Source organism: Vanacampus margaritifer, chromosome 11 (assembly GCF_051991255.1).
Source record: "Vanacampus margaritifer isolate UIUO_Vmar chromosome 11, RoL_Vmar_1.0, whole genome shotgun sequence".
NCBI classification, from domain to species: Eukaryota; Metazoa; Chordata; class Actinopteri; order Syngnathiformes; family Syngnathidae; genus Vanacampus; species Vanacampus margaritifer.
Window position 1 is genome coordinate 19,787,765 of NC_135442.1, and position 21,417 is coordinate 19,809,181.

General features: G+C 40.9%; 2 protein-coding genes across 5 annotated transcripts in view; one reads left to right on the forward strand and one right to left on the reverse strand.

Moving 5' to 3' along the window:
* On the forward strand, positions 1 to 5,925 carry LOC144060517 (uncharacterized). 2 transcript variants are annotated; one of them, XM_077580149.1, is made up of 15 exons: positions 4 to 152; positions 428 to 504; positions 879 to 976; positions 1,411 to 1,452; positions 2,804 to 2,830; positions 2,901 to 2,972; positions 3,060 to 3,125; positions 3,207 to 3,233; positions 3,296 to 3,340; positions 4,449 to 4,484; positions 4,778 to 4,858; positions 4,941 to 5,037; positions 5,111 to 5,220; positions 5,419 to 5,538; positions 5,784 to 5,925. In XM_077580149.1, exons 1-15 carry the CDS (start codon positions 64 to 66, stop codon positions 5,811 to 5,813), a joined length of 1,017 nt encoding a protein of 338 aa, XP_077436275.1. In that variant the 5' UTR covers positions 4 to 63; the 3' UTR covers positions 5,814 to 5,925. The 2 variants fall into 2 exon arrangements, with proteins under 2 accessions (XP_077436274.1, XP_077436275.1); XM_077580148.1 differs by having other exon boundaries at positions 1 to 152; positions 5,419 to 5,906.
* Positions 5,926 to 7,457: 1,532 nt separating this feature from the next.
* The window catches only part of raph1a (Ras association (RalGDS/AF-6) and pleckstrin homology domains 1a), a 68,796-nt gene continuing 54,836 nt past the window's right edge, over positions 7,458 to 21,417 (reverse strand). For all 3 annotated transcript variants that reach the window (XM_077579828.1, XM_077579829.1, XM_077579827.1), the window contains 10 exons: positions 19,305 to 19,379; positions 18,082 to 18,166; positions 15,393 to 15,514; positions 15,201 to 15,266; positions 14,896 to 15,039; positions 14,705 to 14,815; positions 14,080 to 14,178; positions 13,858 to 13,978; positions 12,687 to 12,817; positions 7,458 to 11,129 (listed from right to left, as the gene is read on the reverse strand). In XM_077579828.1, coding sequence (XP_077435954.1) covers positions 8,907 to 11,129; positions 12,687 to 12,817; positions 13,858 to 13,978; positions 14,080 to 14,178; positions 14,705 to 14,815; positions 14,896 to 15,039; positions 15,201 to 15,266; positions 15,393 to 15,514; positions 18,082 to 18,166; positions 19,305 to 19,379 — 3,177 coding nt within the window. In that variant the 3' untranslated portion in view covers positions 7,458 to 8,906. The remainder of the gene's footprint in view (positions 11,130 to 12,686; positions 12,818 to 13,857; positions 13,979 to 14,079; positions 14,179 to 14,704; positions 14,816 to 14,895; positions 15,040 to 15,200; positions 15,267 to 15,392; positions 15,515 to 18,081; positions 18,167 to 19,304; positions 19,380 to 21,417) is intronic.

The following is a 21,417-nucleotide window of genomic DNA, read 5'->3' on the forward strand; positions in this document are numbered from 1 at the left end:
GCTGCTTCATCCTCTTTGTCTCTGCCGTTTGGCTCAACGATGTGATTATGTCTGCAAAAACAGATGCCAGCTCCTGTGCTGCATTTCTGCACACTTCCAAGTCGGGAAGCATCGGGGAAAGAAGAGCTTCTAGAACAGGACCGCAATGCAAGGTAATGCCAAAGCTCTTTTGCTATTTTGGTGGATCCACCTGAATTTGAATTGATGATGGACTTGCTCAATACATGCAACAGAGACTTTTTGAGGTACATGTGTACTCATAACATCCAAGAAATCTGCCATTACAAAAACAAAAATGCTCATGGACTCGATCAGAGAGGCACTTGTGACATTATGTTTATTGTTGTGCACTGCGCTGTATCATAATGAAAGATGTTCCTAATATTTTGGTGACCTACTTTCTTTTTTTTCTTTTTTTTTTAATCAGGATGAAGATGTTGCTTCAGTCGCTTCTGGGATGGACCGCCTTGCTCCTCCAGGCAGATCATCCAGTCTCATCCAGCAGTAAGTACACGGCACTGATATTTCACATTATGCATTTACAGTGCATAATATACTAGCCCCCCCCCCCCCCTTGAACTTTTTGACCTTTTTCCACATTTCAGGATTTAAACGTAAAGAAAAATCATCAAGTGTGACACAATCACACGCAATTAATACAATCTTTAAAAAAAAAAAAATTAACAAATAAATAACTGAAAAGTAGGGCGTGCAAAGTTATCCCCCCCCCTTTTCTCTCAGTGCAGCCAATTGACTCCAGAAGTAACCTAAATGATTGACGATGACAAATAAAGTCCACCTGTGTGTAATCTACTGTAATGTAAATGATAAAATAACTCACTAGACGTTAATGTGGATTGTGTTGTCTTTGTGTGCAGGGTTTTTGTCATACCCAATCAAGTCATGTGATGTTTTCATTCTACCTCCGCTTCCTCCTCCTCTCTTTCCTCCACTCCAGCGAAGAGCAGAATTGATAGTAACAGTCACACATAATGGTCACTTGATTAGATACACATTGCATATTCCAAGTGGAATCAGAATTAATGTAACAGCTACACTGCAAACCCTAAACACAGTAATGAAGATGTAGTCTCAATATTTTTTTTTATAAAAATTATATATATATATATATATATGTATGTATATATATATATATATATATATGTATGTATGTATGTATGTATGTATGTATGTATGTATGTATATATATATACATACATATATATATATATATATATATATATATATATATATATATGAGGACAAGCGGTTAAGAAAATGGATGGATATAGCATTATTATCATTGCAAATGTAGATGCCATTTATTGGATTGTGCAAGTGTACCTAATATTTTGGAAAGTGAGTGTGTGTGTGTGTTTACTGATGGTAAAATAATAATTGTTTGTTCAGGATGATATAAGAGAACACATCACAGGGCCAAAAGGAGAGAAGGCAAGTCATGCTGGAATAATAAAAAAATGTAAACATGAAATACAATAAGCATAATAATGAAAAATAAATAAGCAGTTTGCAGAATGAATTAATACAAAAACAAAATAGAACATTTTACATATTGTAGTACAGTATATTGATTCAGTCATTATTTTACTATCATGAATAGGATTCTTATTATTTGTCATTGGATTAATTAGTCATTGCACTGAGCTATAGGAGACATTATTATGCATTATGCATGACATAAAAAGAAAAAAAAAAATTGTTTAGAATATTATCATTATACTACTACTATAGTATAATATATTATTATACTAATATTATTATATTAATGATTATTGGTCATTCTGATATTGGAATACTATTTAAAATGAAATAATATCTCTACAGTATTTATTAATGTATTATTTCATAATAATATTTGATATTTCCTTAATTTTGCTATTGCGTTATAAATGATGCAAATCTTTGTAATATTGTTTAGAACATTATCATTATACTCAGTGCTTCTCAGTTATTATTTTTACGCCTCCTGACCCCTCATCTAGGAAAAAGGCAATACTGTATTTCGTGCTCCCCAACTCTCCGCTTTGACTATAAATAGTATTTTTCTATAAAGTTGTTGTAAGTACACCTCTGGCGAGGAGTTAATACTCACCGTACAATCTCAGAGCACCACTGCCACCTACTGTGGTGGATGTGCAATTAAACATTATTCGTACAGCAAAAAAAAAAAAGTTTTTAATGGTACAACAGATATTAAATTTTTGTTTACATCGTCTACAATCAGTCACACTATTGTTTAAAAGAGGGGTTCTTAACCTTTTTGACCTTGGGGCCCAACTTTTCTTGTGCAAATTGGCCCGGGGTCCATTCACATATTATTTGTTTGTATATAATTTGCATAACTAAATCAAATTCCTTTTAAACATTTAAAAGGAAATTAAGGATTCAATAACCCCCCCCCCAAAAAAAAATACATAAATAAATAACATTGTACAATGTGATCATCAAAAAGACATTTATTGATGTTGTGTAAACTTTTGACTCCCAAGATGCCAAAGAGGCAAATAATTCTAGAAATAAATTAAGTTTAGAATAGAAAAGTCAAGCTTATTACCACAAAAATAATAATTTGATTTGACCACAGTATGGCCATGAAATGGTTTGTTTTTGGTGAGGTTTGTCATAACCTTTGATTCCTATTTTTCTTTTGTTCAGAATATTATTTAGTAGAATTGCATTATAATATACATCATTAAAATATCCATGAACATATTGTAGTCATTTTTATTCATCTTAAGTAGTCTGTTGTTGTAATTGTGTGTGTTTGTGCTCCTATTAAAAGGGCTGTCGAGGAGCCAGGGGAACAAAGGTAGACACAAACGCACACGCGCGCGCACACACTTGAAACATCAGAAACAAGAGCCTTGTGTATGTTTCAGGGTCACGCGGGTGTAATGGGTGCTGAGGGAACAGCAGGAAAAAGAGGGCGGACGGGACCGATTGGGCAGCAGGTCCTCTCCAACGTCACCCTCAAACAATTCCACTCCCACTAGTATGTACTGTAGGTGGTGCTAACAGGCCGTGTTTATTTCTTGCAGGGAGAGAAAGGCTACAGAGGCTGGAGGGGCCTCAAGGGCGAAATAGGACCAGCGTGCCTGATGAAGGTACGTGTCAAAGTCATCTGGCATTGTTGTCAGATGTTGTTGTTGAAAGTTTGTTCAATTTGATGGATTGATTTTTAACAGGGCCGTAAAGGACGACCGGGATTGCGGGTAAGGGCCCAGTTTAACGTAGAAACTCAAATTATGATTGACATTTATTGACGTCATTTCAGGGGAATAAAGGCTTGAAAGGAGACACAGGACTTAAAGGAGATACTGTGAGTAACATCATACTTATTTTTATCCCTGACTTTACCCAAAACACTCCAACGGGACTTCTATGCTCACTGCATGGTACAAAGCACAACCCTTTTCTCGTTTTCCATCATCCAAAGCATTTCTGGTTAGCCAGGACTCCGAGGATACTGAGCAGATAACATAAGAGCCTCCTCCATGTTTTACAGTATGGACCGTGTTCTCTTCTTAGCATGCTTTGTTTTTGCATCTGTGAACATACTGTAGAGCTGATGTACCTGGCCAAAAAGTTAAAATTTGGTCTCATCTGTATGACAAGCCACAAATCTTACAGGAGAATGTCCTGTGGGTAGACGAGACAAAAGTGGAACTTTCTGGCAAGGCACGTCAGCTTTCACAGATGCATACATAAACCATACCAAGAAAACCCCCCCGCTGTCCCTACTAGAGCATGGATTCGCACCCAAAATCTGCATTTGCGGTTCGTTTACTGTTCATGCAGCAAATTCCGAATCAACTCGAATTGGTACTTTTGCAGACGAAAAATGTAGTCCGAAAAAATGAAAAAATCCAATTTGGTCATAATGGTAAATGAAATGCACTTAAACCATATAGCGATTTACGTACACAATATGTGTTTTAACAAAATCTCATCATCAGTTTTTGTTTTTTGTACATAATGGAGTTTACCAAGACTGTATGCAGGAGTTTCATGATTAAAAAAAAAAATAATAATAATGCTGTTGAACAACAATTCAAAAGTGTTGTTTTGATTAAATTTGTATTTATTACTTTTGTCAAATTAAATTTCTTTCTGTGACCACTGTGTGTTTTTCTTTCATTAACATAGGGGTACAAACAAATGTGTCCACCTGTCTAGAACGTTCCAAGGTGTAGCCTGCCTCTCACCTAGTCATCTGGCAAAGGCTCCATTCACTCACAACCCAATTCAATCCAAAACGCTGTAAAAAAATATATATATATATATATACAAAAAAATGGATGAATGCAGATTCCCCACATATTTTTTTCCCTCTATGGAGTTCCTCAGGTGGCACTTTTAGGGCTCCTAAACCTTTCTATAAGATCTTCACCCCTTGACTAATGAAAACCTGTGTCTCATATCCACAGGGTGAGCCGGGCATCATGGGGACATGTGGCGAGAAGGTAGTACCACAGATCCATTTCCAAACACTGTGGACCATTGGGACCAGAACGCGATTCGTTGGTTTCTGCAATTGCTGTTTTCAGTATACATTCTGTGTAGTTGTCATTTAAGAGACTGATAATAGAGTTGCTCAAAATGGCCGAACGGGCAAAGGGCCCATTCATTGCTGCTCACAGGTTTAATTCTCCTCCAGTTCTTAGTTTTTCCACTTGTATACCGTTCTGACTCCTGAGGGTCCACTGTAAAAAATATCTTTGTTATTGTATTGAAAGTCAGTACATTGTCATCCCAGGGTGCCAGTGGCCTGTGGGGGGAGCCAGGTCCTAAGGGGGTGCAGGGCTCCAGAGGAGAGCCTGGTGGCAGAGGAACCATGGTAGATTCAAACTAAAAATGCTGATGAAACTTAATGTTGTCTATAAACCTTCTAAATGTGGTTTTGGTATTGATCCATGAAGGGTTTGAAGGGATCAACTGGGCCCACCGGAAAGCTGGGTCAACTTGGTTTGGCGGGACTGCCTGGTTTGACTGGAGAGCCGGGACTTGCGGGACAAGGTGTGCCACAACCACACATCACCATCCTGGCATTGTCGTAGAGGAGACCTGATGATCTTTGCTCGTTTTGCAGTGTACCTTCTCGCAGGTCAACCGGGGGAACCAGGAAGTCGAGGTCCCTTAGTCGCATGTAGCTGCTCCAGGGACCAAACCCCTGAACGATTGCCGGATCGAGTCCAGACGGTCTGTTCAATCCTACGGCACACTTGATGACTAACACAGCACACTACCGACAATGAATGCCCACAAGATGTCTAAAAACTCCTGAACTCACTTCGATATTGTTCCTTGGCACCGAGAGGCCACATGATGGCGCCAGTGCAACACTTTAAATGAGCTCGATCTATTTGTCGTTTCTTTTCTGATCTATTGTCTTTGCAGATATTTATAGCAGACGGAGAGACAACGATGAGGAGGCTGCAAGGGGAAAATGTGATGGTTCTTCGGACCGACAAGCGGGCTCTCTACATATATACCGAGGCCCAGTGGATCGATGTACTGGTATTTGCGTTTTATGACCTCGTGGCAGGCAGCAATCATCGTTCTCCAATGAATAGCATGTAGTGCCACATTTTGGGCTTTCTTTTTGTAAAGACATTTGGAAATACATACTTTACTGTTCATCGGACAACTGTGTGCTTAATTCAATGGACGGACCGCATCAAATGTGTTCTGTAGTTTTCCATGCACTCTTACTAAATCTAATTTGTTTTCTCTTTCTGTGCTGCTGTCTTCGACGGACCAAGAACCCAAATAGTGAAAGCTTACCTGCTTGAGTCCTCATGGGTTCCCAACATGTTCATTTCAACACGCATGATTGAATCTTGTTTCAGCACTTCATCATACTCTAATAAACCATTGATTTGTCAATAAACCTTTTGAATGCAATGAATTTTGTTTTTGTCAATAAAGTTTAGCAATGCAAGTACATTTTGTGGTTTGTGACCATATAGCCTAAATAAAGCAAAACAGTTAATAGCCAATAATTTCTGGATTTGTGAATGTAAAGGTTTTAATTTGGTTTTTAATACCACTGGCGTCAGGCCAAAACTTGTCATGTCAAAATTTGGGAGGCTATATTTATTATTTTTTGACAAATCTATAGGCCAATGTTTACGTCTTGTCTGCTGAAAAGTGATGATTTAGGAGGTACGAGGATTCCACCCGAGGCCAGCGGTATGTAGAACATTTAACTTCCATATAAGGCAGCTGACGAGCGTACCAGGTGTGGAGGAAGCTTTGAACACATCTCCCAATGAGGGGCGAATGTTTACGTGTTCACGAAGGTAGTGAATGTGCGCTCCCATCAAAGTCCACAAATGTTTGCCTATGGTTTTAAACGGGAAGTGTTAGACATTAACATTTTAATTCTTTATTTCATATATTAACCATGTTGAAATGTTTTATAGATGTGAAGTAGGTAAAATAGTGTTGAACTCAGTATAATTTGACCTTAACCTAAGCTGGTACACATTGTTTGGTCTAAAAATTCCTTCTCAGTGTTCTGTGCGAAAACACTGCTTCTGCTTCTGCTTCGAAATAGCACCCACACACCCACCACTGACTCTGTTCGCATCATCACTCACGGCCACTCTAGATTTTGTTTTGGGAAAAGTGCCCTGAAAGTATATTTTGTCTAGAGATCAACACAGCTGCAACTCTGTTATATAACATATTTACTTATTCATGATGGGAGGAGAAATAGGTGTTCTCCTACTGATTTGGATTCTTTAAAAGCTGGATTCCGCAAAAGAGGGGGCACATGGGCACTTTTTAAATTCCACCTTTTACGTGATGTAAATTGTTGCCGTGACCGGAGAATTCTCTGTTTAATAAATCATCCTTGCAAGGTGTTTTTTCTTACAAGAAATCTGTCTTCAAGTTTTTGGAACACGCAAAAGAGGACAAATAATTAGCCTCTTTCAGAAGTCAACCCCAAATACAATGTTGTGTGACCCCAAAAGTCTAAAAACGGCAGTCATTAATACTGAGCTTGTGCAATGAGTTAAGCAAGCAAAATGCACTTGTTTTTATCCATCTTAGTTAGGAGGCAGCCATTTTGCTGCTTGCAGTCAACTGAAAATGACATCACAGCTGCTCAGGGGTAATGACCAATCACAGCTCACCTTCAGAAAACAGGTGAGCCATGATTATTACCTGTACGCAAATAAATAAGTGCATCATGGTGAGACTCTTATGTTAACAGCCTTTTTTTTTAACAGTGTATTTGTTCAAATATACAACACACTCAGCAATGTCTTTACAGTGGCGATTACTAGAAGAAATATGACAAGTGGAATTTTAGACTTGCGTTAATAGCTGTACTTGTTTAATGAAAAGCATTATCTCTAAATTCTGTCCCAAGTGGCTGATGCAGCTGGCAAATAATTGCAGCATGGTGTTTAAAAAAGTAGAGGCCATTCGAGAAGTTTATTTTATTGCCAGATTAGTCAGATCACGGATTGATTTGGTAAGAACTAACTGAACGGATGTATCGAGGTTTATGTTGAGCAGCCCCAATCTGACATGAGCAGTCACGTGCTTCAGTGTGACTTCTTTGTAACGCCACCCACGGCAATGTGGCACATACTACACATTGCTCACTAATCAACAAAAGTATAGTCAGCAAGTCATAGATCGTCACCTTCCTAAAATATTGGCCCAAGTCATTAAAAAAAAGTATTTTATACTGATTATATTTATTAATAATTTCATTTCAGGGGTATAATTTAAGGATGGGCGAGTACCGATACTAGTGATTGGTATCCGGCCAACAGGCCTTATTTTTTAGCTTTCGAGTTCTCATGGATGCTGCCGATGTCAACTACTGATACTGAAGGCAAAGAAAATGTGTCATCCAAGTCCTCCTTGGCAATATACTGAGACAGTCAGACACATCATCTGAGAAAGGTTTCATTCAAAATCTTTTGTCATTGTGTTGAATGAAATTTTATACATCAAAAGTACTATAGCCTGAGGTATTCGTAATTGAAATTTTTGTTTTAACTAAGGACATACTGTAGTCTATTTTAGCGCAGTTGGCCAGCAACATGTTTAAGAGGGTTCGGGGTTGGGTGGGGCAACAAAATATGACTAAGACCATTATTTTAAGGTGACGACATGAAGTGTGAAGAAATGATGAAATTACAAGTTTTCATTCAAACAGACAGTTTAAGCAAGATGAATAATAATAACACTTGACATCAAATGAAACTTTCCTTTGACACCTTTAAAACTTCAAATAATAATTATGTGGTAATAACATCTTTCCAGTATTAAATAATCTTATAACAAAACACAGAAAAGGTTTGAACTGACAAAGCCCTCAGCCTTCTCCCAGTCCACAACATAGATTAACTATAAACACAACTCTACAGCACCTTGCATCCTTCATCATTGCTGCGGGTCCATTTGGGTACCAGCTTTCATGTTTCTTCCCAGAAAAACTAAAACATTTTTAATGCAAAGCTGCACATATATCGTGGAAAAAAAGTTTAAGGGGTTTGCCGGTATACACAAAAGGTATATACCAAAACACACAGTATAGACATACTGCATTTGTGTATATACGGTATGTTTCTTGACTGAATAGTTTCAACATATACTGCTAATGATAATAATTTTAATGATAATGCGTATTAAGTCAATAGCAGTCAGAACCAAAGCTGCTTCCTGTTTGGGTTCCAGTCAGAAGTGACCCGCCTTCTTCCTTTCATGCATGCGATTTGATTGAACCAATCAAATCACTACTTTGGCTGGATTTTGTTCTGACAGCATCTTGAGGATTAAGGAGGAGTCGCACAACTCAAGACGGAAGATGACTCCACCGCGGGGACGTGATAAATAGTTCCAAAGTCTTTGCTTGTCGTCTACCACTCGCTGGTCAGTTTGGTGCTTTGGTCCCGTTTTGGCGGTGCGGGAGGCGGTCCTCGCCGCAGCGTTGCATAGCCTGAGATGTTAGCGCTGTGTTTGGCGGACTGAGAATGCGCGTGGTGGCGGGAGAGCGTTTGCGTTTGCCCGCGTGCCGCCTGCTGCTGCTGAAGGAGCTCGGGCGGCGGGGGCGGCAGGAGGGCCATGTCGTCCATGGTGGCCACGGGCTCCATCTTGGAGGAGGGGAGGAGGTGGGAGGATGTAAGTGAGCCGTGGCGGGAAACTGACTTCCTCTTCAGGGTGCGGTTAAGGTCCTCCAGGAAGTGAGTCTTAAGTGCCATGTTGCTCGGTCCTGTGGATTTGGGTGACGTGGGGGGCACGGGGGAGGAGTAGGAAGACAGGGTAGGCGGCGGAGTCTGAGAGAGCGGCGGCGGCGACGACAGCGGCAGTGATGTCGTGGTGTCGTATGGGCTCGTGTTGCTGGAACGTCGGTTTAGCATCGGTGGCGCCACCGCGCCTTTTTTCAGGGAGCCTTGCTTCCACGAAGACGACAGCGGCGCCGGCGGCTGCTGCTGCTTCTGAGGCTGGGGGTTGACCACGGCCACCTTTGGCGGGTGATGGAACTCAGACGGGTGGGGCGGAGGAGGAAAAAGCTCAAAGTCACTTGGCGGGGGCGGGAAGTAGTCGGGGGATGCCTCGAGGTGTTGTGGTTGGGAGAGAGGCGGCGGGGGCGGAGGCGAAGGGAAGTCCGAGGAGGAGGACTGGTGGTGCTGGCTTGATTGGAGCCCCTGCAGCGCCAGCGGCAGGTTGGCCAAATTCAGCTTCCCCGGCTTGGGAAGCGGCGTGGGAAGTGCAGACGAGTCCTTGGAGGGCGAGCCTGTCGCTGACGAGGAGCTGGAGGACGTGCCGGCTTGTCCGAATTTGCTGAGCAGGCTCTCCATTTTCTTGGGCCTGTCGTCCGGCGCCTCGCCCGAATTAGAGCGCACGGACGACGCCCTCTGCGGGGCCGGTGGAGGCCCCCGCTTGGCGGAGCCAGTGGATGAAGTAGAAGGCGACTTTTTGATGGGGGAGCTTGTCTTTGAAGAAGGCGGAGGGGGGAATTCGGTAAGGGATCCGTCGGGAGGAGGTGGGGGGAACTCCGGGGACTGGGGAGCGACAGTGCCGCCTGGCTGCCATTTTGGTTTCACCTTGACTGCCGGGGGGGACTGAGGGGCGCCGAACTTTGATCCTTCCATGGAGTTTGAGGAGGGAAGAGGGGAGGGAGCGGCGTTCCCCGGGAACTGATTGACAATCTGCTTGACCAACGACGAGGTAGCCATGGAGACAGAGGACGAGGAGGAGGAAGGGGAGAGGACGAGGTTTTTAGAGGAGAGGCTGTGCTGCTTGGGCAGGGTGGGGGGCGGCTGATTGGGGGAATGGCCTGTGGATAAACTCTGCTGCTTCTTGACAGGTCCGTGGCTGCTGACGGGCGGTGTGGGTGACACTGGAGATAGTGCGAGCGGGAGGGAGGAGGGGCCTGCGGGTTTCCGCGCAGTTTGGGGAGGAAACCCACCACCGGTGAAGGTTTTGGGTGGTGCTGCAGGCGGGGCGTTGGGGGACAAGGGCTGCAGGGAGGCAGGCGGCGAGAGCTCAGCCGGAGGTGGAAGTGGAGAAGATTCTGCAGATATAGACGGGGTAAAGTCATAAATCATGTTGGGAAACTTCTGCGCCAGGAACTGCTGGAGGCCAGCGTTGGAAAGTTGAGCGTGGTGATCCAGCGTAGAGTCGAGGGGCGGAGGCAACTCGTTGCTTTCCAGGATCTCCGGCGGCGGAGGTGGTAGGTACATGGATTCGTGCAACTCATCCTCTGATGGTGGAGGAATGAGAGCCGAGGGAGCGGGTAGGCCAAATTTCAGCACGGCTGCGGGCGGAGGAGGCGGTGGGGGGGAGGGGGGCGATGGGGAGGTGGCAACATAAGCGGCCGGGAGAGTGTTATAATTGGGCGGCAGGGTGGCTACGGCTGGCTGCGCTCCGGACTGCTTCTGGTTCTGCAGGCGAGCAAGCGTGCTGTACTTGATATAGGCGGCCTCACTTTCCGTCACGGACAGGGACGAAAAATCATCGGGTGGAACCAGCCCGTCGGTGTAGCTGCTTCGAGAGGGTGGCGTCTGTGACTGGGGAAAAGAGGAGACGGTGGGGATCTGCAGGGGGATGGGCCTACTGATGGCATCCATCTTCATCATCTGCATAAAACAAAAGAAAAAGCAGGACCAGAAAGATAGATGGGAAGGTGGTAAAGGAAAAGGGGAAAAAGAGAAGAGGAGTGACATAAAACAACCATTACTTTATTTTGTTGCGTTCCAAAATAAAATGCAGCAAGTCCAACAGAAGGCAAAAACTACAGGCACAACTGAAACTGCAGGAAACTCGAGCCACTGCACTCTAGTAAATTGGTGCATCAAACGCATTAGAGAAGACTTGCTGGTGCCTTTCACACACAACTTTCTTTTCTTACAGAGCTGATGCAGGGTGTGCCATTAAGATCGATTTCGATGCAGCCACACCTGCTTTCAACGAGGGGCGCACCGATGGCCTATCACCAATCCCCATCTTTTAAAAAGTCTGACCTGCTGATCTCGATTTTTGCCAATCCCGTTTTTTCCCTCATAACAAACAGCATAATACACCTTCAGTTTATTGTAAAACATTGAAAAATGTGTGTGAAATAATACAAATGGGTTGTTTTAACTGCACATGAAGTAGTTCTCTAAAAAAAAGAAAAAGAAAAGGCGATTAGTCATCTCAGTGGCTGACTATTTAAGACTTCTGAGGAGGGAGATGAGATTGACGGAAAATATCGGTTTATTTTTAAGGGATCATTTGATCACCGATCCCACAAAATTAAGGAAATCGGACGGCCAATTGATTGGTGCACCCCTACTTTCAACAAAACAAGGTTCAATAAAGTTTGTGGCCATTTTTACATGTGTTCAGTAGTGATAGATCAAAGGATCAAAGAAAGGTTTCTATAGTAAAGTTCCCAGTGTCAGCACCATCTTTTATAAGGTTAAGTGAAAAGTTAACCCAGTTTTAAACAGATCTTGCAAAGAATGTTGGGTTTTTGTCAGGGTTTGCAAACGCTTACACAAGATGTTCACGGACAGTGAAAAACGGTCTGAACTTGTTACAAACCTTGTCAAAACCCCCAAATTCGCAAACATTCGCCGCTCAGTGTGATCCGAGCTTTATCGGCCTTCAGATTTGTAAAAAAAAAAGAAAGAAAGAAAAAAAAGCAGATGCCGATATTTGCCTAATATTTTTGCAAATCGTACTGGCCAATTGGTCTATCCCTGTGTTAACCTGCATAAATCAGGGACTTTGTGTTCAATCACAATCACACCCAGCATCCCATCCATGTAACTGTCACAGACACTTGGGGGTCAAATTCAAACGAGGTTATTGTGTTAGCACGTGTCATCACACAACAGTTTTCAAGCTGTGTTCACAGCTGCTCCACTAAACTGGAGGATTAGGAGTAGTGGATCGAAATGTTTGCTATCATGCGGATTGCAAAAAACAAAACAAAACATACAATTGTTTGAACACGCTCAAACTACTTCCTGTCTAACCTCTGCTGCTTCCACCACCTGCACACAGTGGCACTGCCATGAGCACTTTCACCCTTGACCGCTGGCAGGAAAGCAGAGGGGAAACATGGGAATTGCGGTTCGACAAAGGACAAAGAAAAGAGTCGGAATTGTGTGCGCGTGTGTTTGTGTGTATTTTGCATGTAGTCGCACCTCTCCTTGTGTTCCCCTCCTCCATGCATCAGAGAAAACGGAGCTGACGACACTCTGGGAGCGGGCATGGCCTGATGATGTCATCTCTGACACGCCACTGTCCGATTGGCTGGAGTGGTTGGACTGAGACTCTGACGAGTGAACAGAAAAATAAAAAACATTTGATTTTCCTGCTATTTTTGGTTCATTCAATTAATTTTGTGCCATTTTAGGGATCATTTTAAAATTCTTCATTTGATTTAATATCATTGTGGGGGTTTATCATTTTATCTTGTGATTTCATAAAATAATTTGATTTGGACATTTTAGAAATTGTTAATTTGCTTTTGTGTCATTTTAGCAATCTGTCATTTGAAGATGTGCCATTTTGGAAATTATTTTCTTTTCTTTTTTTAAATACTTAGAATTTCAATTTGGCTTAATTTAGGAATAATTGATTTTGTTTTGTGACAATGGAAGGAAATATGTCATCGTGTCATTTTAGAGACTCTTAATGTGATTCTGTCTGACATTTTGAAAACGTCATGTGCGATTTTAGAATTTAATTGACGTGGACTCATTAGAAAATTTCAAAATTTGTTTCATTTTAGGAATCTCAGAATTTCAGGTCATTTCTGTCAGGACTAACACATTTTAGAATTCTTCAATTAGTTGTAATATCTTAGAAATTTTTGCTTTTGAAACGGTTTAGGAACCATTGGATTGTCATTTTAGACATTTTTGTGATTCATCAATTTATTTTTTTGAGTTAATTAAATGGGTGTCATTCATGTTAGGAATCTTATTATTTTTAGATATTTTAAGAATTCTTCATTTGTTTCACTTAAAAAAAAATGATTTCATGTCATCTTTGAAATTCATTCAATCACTTTTAATATAGATATATTTTTTTTAACTCAATTTTTTTGTTAGAATTTTCATTCTTGATTCAGGGTAATTAAGATTGTAAAACTACCTGTTTTTTTCTTCTTTTATTAAAGCATATAACCTGGATCATAATCTGACTCAAGGTTATAGGAATTTTATTTAATCACCGCTGATTACCTCTGCAGTATATTGAACTGAAACATATCCCTGCCTTAAAACATTTCACCTCATTCTGAGCATATCCATTTAGACTGTGCGATGCCCTAAATTGACACTGATGCTAAACTTGTGAAGACAAGATCACCTGGAAGACTGGATGAAGAAGAGCCTGACTTGATGGAGGAGGAGGAGAGCGAAGACCAGTCATAGGCAGCCTCTGTCCTCCTCATGGCCTCCTGAAAGTTGATGTACAGCTGCTTGCCATACTGCAAGAAAAATACAACATTTAAAGCCAAGATGCCATCGTTGATCATTTGTGCCATTCAAAGGCCACGTCGGTCGGCCATGTTTGATGTGATGTTGTTACCTTGGCGATGCGAATACTGTTGACCCACTGCTGGAGTGTTCTGACGTCATCGCAGCAGAGGTACTTGATGTACTGAGACTTCTTCTGGATTTGAGGGTGCTACACAAACACATACATTTCTACAAGATGCTTGACATGCTGCCACTTTGACACAGAAAACATTTAATTACAATTAAATACTCAAGCAGGGTATCTGCAGGGCGAGGATGCTAAATGTCTTTAAAAAGATGGTCTTACAATTTGAAACATTTAAGACCTCTCATCCCTTTAATGTGAGTATGGGGAGTGGGAAGTGGGAGCTCAAGATTATATAACTTCCTGTTATTTCAATGATAATTTGTATTCTTCAAAATTTAAGATCAGATCAAAATGGGATAAAACTTGGATTGACAGAGCTTTTGACCAAATTTTCACACATAATTTAAAAAGAAGAAAATTATTTTTAATGAATTTCCATTACCTTTTTGTAATTACATAGTAGGTATATTTTACAACTTAGAAAAATAAACATCCATGTTGCTATATCACAAATTGTCAATTGTCATGTGGTAATGAAATTGCTGAAAGGCCACCAGGAGGCGATGTAGGCCATGCTGCCATCAAGTATGATTGATGAAGAGTGTACCTTAAGCACCATGCAGAAGTCGGTAGGAGCCTTGTACTTGCTCTTGTAATCTTGGCCATGGTAGACGTTCACATGGTCCAATTGGAGAAAACACACCAGGTCTCTGGACGCCTACACAGACAAAAGCACGAGTCATCTTTTTGTTTGTTAACGTTTCCTTATTTCACATTCACTTAGGCACAGTCACGCACCTTGGCTTTGCCTTTGGGGACGTAGTAGATACCGGAGGCTCTCAATAGGAAGTAGCGTTTCTTCCAGGACTTTTTTCCATCCTCCTTCAGCCACAGCACGCCCTCCATCTCCGGGACTGACACCGAGCTGCCGCCAAAACACTCCTGACACACAGACACAAAATTGGAAATGGTCAGCAAGCGAGAGATTTACAATAGCCGATACTTCTTCACAACAGTCTTTTTCAAACACTTAATCGTTTGTTCATGATGAAGTAATCATGTTCAAGATGCGTTTAGGGATGCAGCTGGCAACATCAACTAACCTCTAACAGTGCCTCTTTGTTTCGCTCAGCCATCTCACAAGTCTCCTTCCGGCCCAACAAATAATTCTGCAGCACAAAAAAATCAGCTATTAAAACATACATGTGTTGTTTGTTGTTGGTTTTTTTTTTTGGGGGGGGGGGGGGGCAGAAGGTGGAGAGGGATTGGTGGTGCAAGTCAATCAGGTGAATTACCTGTGGGTTTTTGAACACCGCATACTTCTCAATGCGTTCAGTGAACATGAGGCGGTTCTGACTGTCTCTGGTCCAGTTCAGCAGGTTCTCCACCAGGTTCTCATGATCCTCAAAGACACGTTCTGCAAAGAATTTCCACCATATAAATAATAGAATATGAATATTTTAATTGATAGGTTATATCTTCAACTGACATCCATGCTTTCCAAAAACAATTTGAAATGTGGACTCATCAGACCACAGCACACTAATCCACTTTGTGCGCCCAGAAAAGGTGTCAGCGTTTCTGGGTGTTACTTTTTCTTTTTTTCCTCAGAAAAAAAAAGTTTCTGGGTGTTACCGATGTCTTTCGCTTTTCATGCATTTGTCCATGTAGCGACAAACTGTGTTAACGACAATGTTTTTCTGAAGTGTTCTTGAGCCCATGTGGAGATATCCTTTTCACAATGAAGCACGGGCATTCTTTTGATGATATTATGGACCATTAATGATGAAATTCCTTGCAATTGTAGGTTGAGAAATTTTGTTCTTACACTGTTGGACTATTTGCTCCCACAGTTGTTTACCAAGTGGTGAACCTCGCCGTATCCTTTTTTTCCCCATTTTTGAGCATTCCTCAACTTTCCCAGTCTTTCGTTCACCCTCCCTGTGCCAGCTTTTTGGAATGTGCTGCAGGCACCAAATTCAAAATGAAAATTGTTGAAAAATCACATTCACGTTCATTACTTTGAACATTAAATATCTTCTTTCTTCGACTGAATATAAGTTGAAAAATATTTGCAAATCATCGACTCCAATGAAGCGGTTTGGAAAATGGATGTATTCGGTTTTTATTTAAATTTTACACAACATCCCAAACTTCATTGGAACCAGGGTTTGTATTTAAGAATTCAATTATTATTTTTATTTAACAGTACAACTTTTGTCTTGAAAAAATAAGATGTAACTCATGAAATAGATTTAACTATACATTTTTCTTGTACAAATGTGACCTCTCATGACGCTGACTTTATTTCCATTTTTTCCCCTTTTCTTTTTAGCGTGGACATCAAACTACTTTGCAAAAGTATGACAATGATTATTATTACCCGCATGCCCTTTCCTCTCCAATTTTAGGCACATTCCTGATGACATTTCTTCCTTTAGAACATATTAAAGCTGTTGTACACTGCGTTTTTAGTACACAAACAAGGGAGAAGAATTCATGGAAAACATCCCACGAGAGGAATTCATGTTGTACCGGCGTACTCTCCAACCATTTGAAACTGAATGAGAGAGATTAGTTAGCACTATCAACTGTACAGGAAATGTACTTGTGTAATATTATTGTATATTGTTGGAAATTGATTTGTCATTTTAATGACTCATTTTAGGCTGTCTCTTAAATCCGCCCAAGGACTGCCAATGAAAATTTGCTTAACTTCGCTAACTTGGGCACATTTACATTATAAAATGTTGAGTCGACTAATGTGCATTGTCCCTTTCAAATAAATAAAATTCAAATTCAGTAACTGGTTTGGCCAATTTGATAATCGATAAGTTGTCAATTTATTCATTTTGACTTCCAGTCAGAACACATTATTATAACAACAATATCCATTCATCATTGTTAAAAATCATGACAAAAACTTTTCAATCAGTAGAGAAAAAAAATACAGCAGTAACTTTAGTAAAAAGCTCAACTCATCATTGGTTGTCCTGCTTATTTGAGATGGTGTGTTTGTGCAAATTGAAGCACTTTTCTTCTTTTGGCACAAGAACAACACAAACAATTCCTGCACTTGGAAATGCGATATCAAAATAATTACATGGGGCCATTTCCTGTAGGGGGAGCAGGGAGAGGTCAGGGGTTACAATGTGATAGGAAGTGAGTGCCTCTCTCACTAAGGACACACAGCGGGGGTTTCGCTGTGTTAGTGTGTGTTTATGCTATGTGAAAGGACATCTCAGTCAGTCACTAATTACATTAATTCAGAGTCACCAATTACTATGCATACAGCATTCATGGTCTAGCCAGTTTTCAGAGGTTTGTATCCACCAATAAGGTGCATTTTTAACCTTCTGCTTTTTTTATACCACAAACACTGAATGGCTGGTAGAGCCCTGAAGATGTGGGTTACATCACACGCATCACCACACAGGACCTACATAAAGACTATGTGTGTGTGTTTGTGTGTGCGTGTCAAAGACTGTTAAGTGGAGTTGAAGCTGATAGTACAGTGTGTGTATGTGTGCCCGCAAAACACACATCCCTCCCATCTACCCCCTCGAGGAGAGTGTGTACTCATCTTTGTTGTTGAATACCTGAGTGCACGCAGTCTTTGTACTACTCGCTGATGTTGCGTTCAAGCACCCTGGGACTTGCTAGTGTACCAGTGACAACCCTTTCTCTGTATTTAACAAGATAAAAATTCATGGCTGTATCCAACCAGGCATCCTTCAATTGTTTATGATACTGTACAAGTAGCACATAATAATGATTATAAAATAAGATCCGTTCTTTTGAACTACATTAAATCTATGAGCCAATGTCATCAAAATTGAGGAAAGAGTTTGGCCTATGTTGACAACACGGACACACAAAATTGGATTCTATTAAACTGACAAGTTAATGGGCAGTGTAACTTATTTAGTTGGGAATTAAGAAGAAAAAAAATCAGGTGGTGGTGGTTTGTGTGCGTTTTATTACCCATTTGCAGTTCATTAATGGTTTCCACCAGTGACCAGTCTGGACTGTAACCACAGTGGGACTTCTCCAGTAAACTGTCCAGAACCTGAAGTACAGGACATTCTCTACTTATTCTGATCACATGACAAATAACAAAATATAGGGATGGGTATCTATCGATAAGATTTTATCAATACTACTACTCTTAACAATACTGCTTATCGATCCGGCGCCTTAATGGTATTCTTTCGGTATTTATTTATTTATTTATTTTTAACCAAAAAACTAACTTAATTATTATTTTTTTAATTACCATACCTTGCAACTGCAACAACAATAATGTAAAATAAATATAAACAAAGGTTTGCAGAAAAATACATGCTCTGAACAAATTATGATGTTAAATCTAAAAACAATTAAATGCAAAAGGAAACAGTGTAAAGCAACAAGAGCAGTGCAGAAGATTTCTGGACGAAGATCAGCATGATCACCGTGCGGGACGTGCGGTCTGCCGTCATTTGCTAAACTGCGAGAGCCTCGTGCCTGAGCTACTTGTAATCGTCCAATGAAAAGTCTTGGGAGGGGATGACGGAATCCCTCCATTCTTCTTCAGGCATGACTAATCAACCCACGACTGTCAATCAACTACTTAGGCCTGGACGGTGGGATTGGCTTTTGAGCTGAGCGGAGTTTAAATGCTCGGATGCAAGGGTAGCAAGTTAACAAAACTAACCCAACACACTCCACCTATAGCAAGTATAAACACTTTAGAGTTATATGCATTATAAATGTTTTTATATAATAGTATGATTCATGTCGTAATATGATTGCACAGTTCTCTACAAGCACAGGAAGGGCACAGAAAACTGCCAATCATCCCTCTCGTGCACGGCGGACTGGGACGAGACGTCTTGTCTGCGATCATGAGCTTCATTTTATTGAAATTAGAAACGAGAATACAGAGGTAAAACGTGCAAAATAATGTTCATATAGTATTAATAATAAATCGAAAATAAATTTGATTAATTTCCCCAAGACCGTTTCGAGAACCGTTAAGGGTGGAGCTTATTGATGCACACGTTTAAAAAAATAATAATTTAAGTTTAATTCCGGGGCTCGTTACCCATCCCTAATGATATACATATCTGACTATAATAGAACAGGACACAATACTGACATGAAGGCTACATGTCAGTTACTCAAACTGATTCAGTGTCATTGTGCGATTGTAACGGGAGTTGTACCTGTCTGGCGGTTTGCCTCTCGTCCACCATCATGGTCTTTGAGCTCTCGTCCGACAAATGAACGCGGATCACCAACTGTGAAGACAAACATCATCAATCAATATTGTTATCAAACTACTCTGGGCCTTATCAAATTACTTTTTATTCGTAAGAAAGTATTTGCCCACTTTTGTTTTTGTTTTATTGCACATGTATCACACTTTAACGTTCCAGATCATGAAGCTAATTTAAACATTTCACAAAATCAACTCAAGTAAATGCAGTTTCTAAATGAGGATTTTGTTAAGGGGAAACATCATCCAAACTTTTATGGCATTATGTGAAAAAGTAATTGCTGCTGAATCTAATGCTTGTGCCACCCTTGCCAGCAATAACTTAAATGTGAGATAACTGCTTCTGAGTTCTTTTTGACCCATTCTTGTTTGTAGAATTGTTTTAACTCAGTCACACTGGGGGGTTTCAAGAATAAACTGCCCGTTTAAACTCATACCACCTGAGTTGCGGTTTCCGCAAAAATGTATTTGAAAAATTCCCCAAAACTTTAATTGGGGGAGTTGTTTGAGCCAAGACGGCATTCAACGTGGTGACGTCACAGCTTGGATCCTCGCCGGTGAATATTGCTGCGAGCAGTACCTGTCATGGCGTCTCGACAAATTCGTTCCGGGAGCTATTACAAGCTAGCTTTAATACAAACAAAAAAATGTGTTTGAATGCATGGTACCCTTTAATAGCCAAGTTAAGACATGGTGAATTACTGAGCGATGTTTGCATGCCCCAACACAAATGTTACAACCACCTTGCAATATGATGCAGCTGCACAAGCAGATTGTGCAGCCTTGCCAGCATGCGACATCCAGTAAATGAGGAGAGTGTGCAAGCATGACTAATTTATATCCTTGCTGTACCGACTGTTCCTTCTTTAACTTTTCTACATTTTTTATGCTTTATGATGCCAGCACAGAATGGTAAGTGTTGACAAACAAGATGTGTGATGACACTCCGCCCGCACGGAGAATTAAATATACACTACTAATAATAGTAATAATGCATCTGATTTATATAGCGCTTTTCAGAACACTCAAAAATGCTTCACAATAGATACATTACTCATGCACTCACACATTTCCACTCTGGTGGCAGCAAACTATGCATGCATTGTAGCCAGCATGAGTGGCACTTGAGTCAATATGTGTGAAGTGTCTTGCCTACGGACACAAACGACACATGCCTTTTAGAAAGAGCAGGATTCGAACAGCGAACACTCCAGTTACTGGACGACCGGCTCTCTTGAGCCACGGCAGCCACACTGTAAAGTCAACCCTTCCCAAGTTCCTTAGATACCATACATTATCAAATTAGTTTTTTCCCCCTTAATTTACTTATGGTGTAATATTGTTAAAAACATAGCCTTAAAGGTTATCAATGGCAACAGTAGAACCCTTAACTCCCATGGGGAGACGTTATTTGCTGAGGTTTCTGAGCAGGATCAACATACAGTACATGCAATGAAACATTCAGGTAACAGTTCATTTTGCGTTTGTTGTGTGATGTGCGTAGTAAATCCAGGCAGTTAATCCAGCATCGCTCTTCCTATCTCTGTGGGATTGGGATTTCATTCGCATTGGTCATTATGCTGAGTGTTGTATGTGTGTATTATGAGTGTGTGCGAGCATGACCCCAGCTGTTATCGACCAGCTCTTTTCATTGTGGAGTATCACTGACCTGACCCACATAGCCTGGTCGGATGGACACGTGCCAGAAACACGCACGCACACAAACACATGAATGCACAAACAACATGGTGGCCTAACTTGTTGGCTCACTCAAAACGTGGCATATAAACGGTTCGGCATTCCCAAATTCAAGTATTTTGTAGTTATTTTTAAATCTCTCCTTTATTATTGACATAAAAACTCACCTATTCACTGTTTTAGCGCTTGGGCTACCACAAGTGTTTTTTGCGCCACCCTGTGGCATCTTTGTGCCAAGGAAATACGTCGATGAGTTAAGACACTTCATTAAGGCTAAAAGGGTTTTGATGTCATCTTGTTGCCAAGGAACTATGTTGAAATGAGTTGTTTCATTTTTGACAAATGTAGTGCGCTTCTACATT

What these genes read in the sequence shown, in the direction of transcription:
- LOC144060517 (XM_077580148.1), top strand. Translation starts at nt 64, where the DNA reads ATGCCAGCTCCTGTGCTGCATTTCTGCACACTTCCAAGTCGGGAAGCA. An exon ending in AGCGAAGAGCAGAATTGATA is followed by an intron (nt 977 to 1,410) that starts GTAACAGTCACA and finishes TTGTTTGTTCAG; the next exon opens with GATGATATAAGAGAACACAT. An exon ending in GCCGGGACTTGCGGGACAAG is followed by an intron (nt 5,038 to 5,110) that starts GTGTGCCACAAC and finishes CTCGTTTTGCAG; the next exon opens with TGTACCTTCTCGCAGGTCAA.